This window comes from Neomonachus schauinslandi, chromosome 2 (assembly GCF_002201575.2).
Source record: "Neomonachus schauinslandi chromosome 2, ASM220157v2, whole genome shotgun sequence".
NCBI classification, from domain to species: domain Eukaryota; kingdom Metazoa; phylum Chordata; class Mammalia; order Carnivora; family Phocidae; genus Neomonachus; species Neomonachus schauinslandi.
The window spans coordinates 158,327,740-158,334,810 of NC_058404.1; the positions used below are offsets into that span (position 1 = coordinate 158,327,740).

A 7,071-nucleotide genomic window follows, 5' to 3' on the forward strand; every position below is an offset into this window, starting at 1 on the left:
ATAAGTTTACTTCTCAGAGAAGAACTGTGGGAAATCTTAGGAGCAATTGGCAGGGCAAAGAGGAGGGAAACACATAGCTATAATAAAGCTATGGTAGTGGCTAAAGTGACAAGAAAAACAAGTGGAAATCATTTTATTTGTACTGCACCTGTGAGAGAAGAAATTATGGCTCCTTTTTGCATCTGAATCTCACAGGTCTATTTTGAGAGCTGAGAGATCTGTGTAAAGTACCTTGTTCACTCTTTTAAAACAGCCTTTACTTTAAGAGAACTCAACTGTGAAATTTATAGAAATTCTTTCTGAAGCTAAGAAAAAAGTTCAAATTCCTTTGCTTTTGATTATTTCGCTAAACTCTTCTAGAATCTAAAGACACAATGTGGTGTGGGATTAAGATATGCCAATTCAGGGACAGGGCAAGCTCGTCCTGGGGCCTTGCGTCGCCAGAGCAGGAGCCATCCCACGCGGTGGTCTGGGGTAGGGCCGCACGCAGGCCAGGAGCCCGGGTCCGGTACAACGGATACCCCAGTCTTTGGCAGTCCCCCGAGGCTCGCAGAGAACCTCTGCGGAGCCCCGCCATGCACAGGCAGGGTGGCCACTGCCATGGGTGTGGATGTGCCTGACAAGATGGAAGATCCGCATCCCAGTGGTGCTCCTGGCCTGTGGCTCCTTCAGTCCCATCCCCAACATGCACCTGCGCTTGTTTGAGGTGGCCTGAGACCACCTACATCAAACAGGAATGTACCAGGTGTTCAGGGGTATCATCTCTCCTGTCAATGACAACTACAGGAAGAAAGACCTCGTGGCTGCCCACCACTGGGTGGCCATGGCCTGGCTGGCCCTGCAGACGTCCAATTGGGCCTGGGTGGGCCCCTGGGAGAGTGAGCAGGTGCAGTGGATGGAGACAGTGAAGGTGCTGAGGCATCATCACAGCGAACTGCTTAGGTCTCTGCCCCAAAAGGAAGGCCTAGACCATGGCAGGGCTTGTTCCACAGCCCCCAGAGCTGTGCCTGAGCTGAAGCTCCTCTGTGGGGCAGATGTCCTGAAGACCTTCCAGAACCCCAACCTCTGGAAAGACACACACATCCAGGAGATAGTGGAGAAGTTTGGCGCGCTGTGTGGGAGCCGGACAGGTCACAACCCAGAGGAATATATCTCGGGCTTGCCCATCCTGCACACGTACTGGTGCAACGTTCACCTAGCCAGGGAGCCCGTGCAGAATGAGCTCAGATCCACGTACATCAGGCGGGCCTTGAGCCAGGGGCACAGCGTGAAGTACCTGCTCCCAGACGCTGTCATCACCTACATCAAGGACCACAACCTCTACACCAGGGACAGTTCCAGGAAAGGCAGTAGCACCCAGATGAATGAAGGAAAGACAAGCTGGGGAGAGCCAGCCACTCCACAGAGCTCCTCTGGAGGAAAGGGCAGTTAAGGTCTTTGGCTTTTTTTTTCTTTTTCATTTTTCCTTTGTTTTTTTAGGCAATGAGTTTATTTCAGAGGAGTCTTCTGTCCCAGGAAGAGATACCTTCTTTTGGAAGGAAGAGCAAGTGCCTACATCTCAAGAATGGACATTTACCAAAGAAGTTAAAATGGCACAGGTCACTAGAACTAGACCACAGCTCTCAAAACCTCTCGCTGCACAGGCCTTCTTATTCGGTAAATGGTGACTCGGGCATGCGCACTGAAGGCAGTTCCACACAAGGCAGGGCCCCTGAGGGTCAGATCAGAACTGCCCACACGCATTTTTTTAACTAAGGCCAGGTGAAACATGATGGTCTTGATTGGAGAGACTGGACAGGATGCTAATTACTGAACAGTGGGCTTTCTCAATGGCTTACTCCAACAAAATAATAATTGAGGAGTCAAAAATTTGGAAGCAGTCCTTTGCCGATTTACATCGAATCTTCCCTCAAGAACCACCGTCTGCCTGCCTAAGCTGTAGATACAATTTAAAATCTTTTAAAGAGTGATCCTCAAACAATATTTTTGATATGGCAGATATTTTTAACACAACTTTTTTATAAATGTCACGGCTCCTGATTTCCAGGTTTCTAAAAAGGAACTGAGGTAAAACAGATGCCTTGACTATTTTAGAGGATCTTTTTGATTGTTTTATGACCGCCTGCCTGTGTGAATATTGGCAAAGAGATAAATAATAAATTGACATCAAAAAAATTTTTTTTAATTAAAAAAAAAAGATACACCAATTCATAGGTTGCCATAATCATTAAACCCTTGTGTCCAAGGAAGAGGGTCCCTTTATTAATCTCATTTTGTTCATCTTCTCAAGGAACAGGGCAATGTGTTATTGCTCTTGCTCCCTGGAAGATTCCAAGACTTGATGTACTAAGGGGCAAAGTGCTTGACTGAGGGATCCAATTAGGAAAATGGCAGAGGGACCAGTACTGATGGCTCTTGGCCATACCTGTTGAAGTCTCATCAGAAGCCATCCGCTTCAAATGTAGCATTCTTGGTTTCTACCTGTTGACATATTTAAACAAGGAGGCTATCAGAGGCGTCTTGGTGGCTCAGTCAGTTGGCGAAGGACTCTTGATTTTGGCTCAGGTCATGATCTCAGGGTTGTAAGATCAAGCCCCATGTCTGGCTTGGCCTTGGCATGGAGCCTGCTTAAGATTCTCTCTCTTCCTCTCCCTCTGTCGCTCCCTCCACTCCCCCATCCCCACTTGCATGTGTGCCCTGTGCTCACGTGCACATGAGCACTCTCTCACTCGCTCGCTCTCTCCCAAAAAAAAAAAAAAAAAAAAAAAAAGAGGCTATTAGATTGAGATGGGTCTAATGCCTTGGTTATATAAGGAAACCAAAACATAAGCCGGAGTCAATGCACTTGAATCCAAGAAAGTGAAACTTAAGAACAACCAATCACAAACAGCCAGCTAGACTTTCCTGCTTAAAATACAACTGCTTAAAATACAACCAATCAAATAATTTCTTTGCTCTACTACCACATCTTCTCTATAAAAAAATCTCTTCCCTGGTGGAGCACTCCTAACTACTTTAGGCTTGGCACAACCCAATTCATAATTGAAAATTTTAATGTACCTGAGTTCATCTTTTAACATATCAGAACATCAAACTGGTTACTCCAATTTTAGCCTACACATAACAGTGATGATTCATCTGATATTTAATTTGATATTACTCAATAAGAGTGATACAGTAAATTCATTCATTTAACAAGTACTTCTTAAATACTGTATGCCAGTCACCATATTGGGCATCAGAAATCCAAACATGCATGAGACAAAGTATCTGACTGCAGAGCTGAGTCTCATGAAAAAGACAAACATGAAAGTTAATAAATAACAACACTTGAAAGGGCAGAGAGAGAAACATAATAGCATAGGAACCCAGGGAAAGATATAACCAATGTCAATTACCATGATATCATTCTTATGCCCTTCTACAACCCATTTCCTAGCATGGTACTAGGCACATACAGACATTTGATAAATATGTGCTTGGAATGGATTGATAAGTGGATGGATGGGTGAGCAAATGGATGAACGGATGGGAAGAGTGAATGAGTGAGTGAATAAATTAAAAATAAAATATTTTTAATTAAAATTAAAAATAAATAACTTAGGGGACAAAAATCTAAGTGAGGCTGTCTATTAAACAATATCACAGAATCATGGACTTCTTACCACTGATCTCAGCTCATTCTTACACAATTTCTATGATTTATTTTTAGATTCATGCCTGTCTCCCCCAGTACAATATAAGACCAACAAGAAGAGTAGGGGCCCCATCTGTTTTTGCTTCCCAGTGATAGCTCCAACACCTGACAGTGCTTGGCATGAAGAAGGTGCTAAATAAATATTTGTTGGATAAGTAAAGAGAAACACAAATGTCTCATTAAAGGAGGTACTATACAAGAAAGAATATGCAAGAGTATACAAGAAAGATTTCTTTTTAAGAGTTCTGAAAATGTCACTTTTAAAAAGAAAAGTTTTTTACTGCTCTATACTATGATATGAGTTCAGTTCAATCAGATTGGTCTCAGTGATTCAGAGAACCTCAGCTAAGTGGGGGTTAGAAAACATCACTGTTGAAGATTTAGGGAGCCAATAGGTAACACCCATTTCTTCTTTCTCCTAATTTAGGACCAATGGATAAATAAAGGTGATATACTGATAATTTTGGTATCAGTATTGACAGGTCCACTGAAAAATGAGCCTTTCAATCTGTAACCCAAGTAATTCATGACTCATTCCTGCTCCTCATCCCATCCATAATAAACCCTGAGAAAGCCCATCTAAAGGAAGGACTGGTTCTGCAGGACACATACACTTAAAGCAAGTATTTCTTCCTTGTATCTAGGGTAGTGCAGAAAGTAAGAGAACATATCCCCAGAGTCTGGGGCCTTGAGAATCATGGACCAGTGATGTTACTCAGGTAACTGAGGAAACTCACAAGAAATAACGGGTAGGAGAAGATGCCAAAGGGTTACTCTAAATCCCTGCACATGGAAACAATGAGGCCAGAGAAAAAGAGAAGCCCTCCCATATCTCTTTTCCAACCACTAGGTCACAGCACAGTATATGGCAAATGAATGCAGGAGAGAGCAGAAAATGAAATATGTTAAGTTTGCTTTTCCAGGTGATATAACTGATGCAAATCACCATTCTTTGTGTCTGATAAGTATCTGATAGCTAATACACAATCCTTTGCAGGAGCTGTTGAATAATTTAAAATACAAAAACCACAGTCTCGTACAATGCAAGAGGTTCTAATATCATAAAAGCCAGGTAAAGATCACAGGAGTCTGAACACATGTATTCCTGGTCTGCTTCCACTCACTGCTTCCTGGTCCCCTCCCAGTTGCAGCCCCCTTTCAAAACCACAACCCACATCACATGAAGCTGGCAGCAAAGGAGAGGATTTAAGAAGCTCACATGGAGAAAACTAAGGTCCTCCTGTCAACTGCTGAGCTCCCTGCAGATGGCCAGCACCTGCTGCCAGTCACGAAAATGCACCAACTTGGGCATTCCAGCCCCTAGAACTGCGGTCCAGTTGATATCATATGGAACAGAAGAACAGCCCGCTGAGACTAGTCAACCTACGAAGTTGTTACAGATAATAAAATGTTTGTTATTTTTCACCAGTAGATTTGGGGATGGTTTGTTGCACAGTGGTGATTGGAACACAGCCCCTCTCTGGCCCCTGGGTTTCTGGAACAGAATTGTTACTGTTCTTATCATCCAATAGGGAAGGCTTCACTTGCAACATCATTTGTTTAAATGAGGATTTAATTGAGAAATGTTTCCTTTTGTTCTATTTTCACACTGAAAAGGTAACGCTAAAAAATTCTAAAGCAAAACATAATTCCTATATTGACTAACCATTTCACAAAGAGCCAATATATGAATATTATGTTCCAGATAGAAGCTGGTTGGAATTACCCTCAATCTTTCAGTGAACAAAAACCTGCAAAGACTAGTTGATGGTGAAACTGGAAAGTTGGCAGGAAATCAGGAATTTAGAAAGAAAATGTTTATCTTGTGGCCCTTGTCACAACTTAAAACCCAATTTGGGCTAATGTCTGTATATGGAGAGTAGCTATTAACAAATCAGTTAATTAGGGTCTTGTTTGCTTTTCTAGTATCAACTTTAATTATTTGTTTGTCTGATCCAAGGTATCCTTAGATTATTTACTATCATTCTTGCCAACCAACAAAAGATAGTAAGATTGAATCTCACAAGTATGTGGGAATTGGAGAACAGCTTTTATCCTATATGCTTAATCTCAGGCAAAATTTTCAGGGCCTGAGCCTTTTCTTCAAGACAAAGTCTCTTTCTGAAGTTAATAAATAACTAACTTTCATAAAAAATTTTCAGAGAAGACAATATTTAATTAACTTGTTTAAAAAAATTCTCTAGATCTGGACATCTGTTTAGAGTCAAGAGTCAAGGGTACTTCTTTATGTTCTATTTTCTTTTTCCAGCAGTTATCTTCTTGCATGAGGTCTGAAAAAGAAATCCATACTTCTGAAAGGAAACTGAAGCAGAGGACAAATAATCACTCCATTCAAAAGTGACGAATATGTGGTGGCAGTACTACTTACGGTCTAAGAAAATCTAATTCTGTAATCATTTCTCAAATGTATACTTGTCTCTTATCAATACGTAAGTCAAGGATATTTTTCTTCATTCTACAGCTCAATCTCAACCTAATTCTATATCTGATCATTATTATTCCACTTTGTTATAAAAGAAAAGAATCCAGGTTCCAGTTTTAGCCTGAGAAAAAATGGAAAATTTCCTCTCTCTAGTAAGCTGAAAAGTGGTTCTTATAACGATTACCTAATTAAAGTGCTCAACTGAATCAGTTACAAGTCCAATTAAATCAAGCTGCCAACAGGAATATATTATACCTGATAAGAAGAGTTGGTGAATAGATCGACACAAAGCACAAAGACCATGCTCTCTGTTAAACTTAGAGAAGTTATTCCTTCCCTAAAAAGATGCTGTATCTTCCCGATGATATCTTGTCTTTTAATATGCCAAGAAAGCTACATATCTGACAGTGAAAACGCTAAATATTTACATGCTAATTCAGGAGATCAAGGTTAGATATTTACTTTGTCAATGAAACTCTAGCCACAGGTTCACGAAAATGAAAGGCATTAATGACTAGTTTATCATAAAACCACCTTGGTCCTTTTCCCTTGTGGGGTTTCCCTTGTGGGTGGTGGCAGTGGTCATTCACTATGAATGAGCATATGAGCAATGAAAAGAATGACAAATTGGGAGCAGGACAGAAATGACAGGCCTTTCTGATCAAAGAAATATATCTATCCACTTCCTAATCAAAGAAACCCATTTCTTTTTTTGAGTTACGTGATTTTTTTTATTATGCTCACAGCATTCTTTCTATGGGTTGGAATCTTGGCCTTTTCTTCTCATTTCTACTCTTAATCTCATCTACTGTATTTGTCTCTGCATTGAGAGGAACATCCAGGACACCCATCATTTCTGCACTGCTCTGCCAGAGTTGCTGCCCCAGTCAAAAAAAATAAAGAATGCTGGAAAACAGGATAAAAGAATACT

General features: G+C 41.1%; 1 protein-coding gene across 1 annotated transcript; it reads left to right on the forward strand.

Annotated features, from left to right (window-relative positions):
• The first annotated feature begins 640 nt into the window (after positions 1-640).
• Positions 641-1,432, forward strand: LOC110590785 (nicotinamide/nicotinic acid mononucleotide adenylyltransferase 3-like). Its single transcript, XM_044913101.1, has one exon. It carries the CDS (start codon positions 737-739, stop codon positions 1,430-1,432), a length of 696 nt encoding a protein of 231 aa, XP_044769036.1. The 5' UTR covers positions 641-736.
• Positions 1,433-7,071: the final 5,639 nt, after the last annotated feature.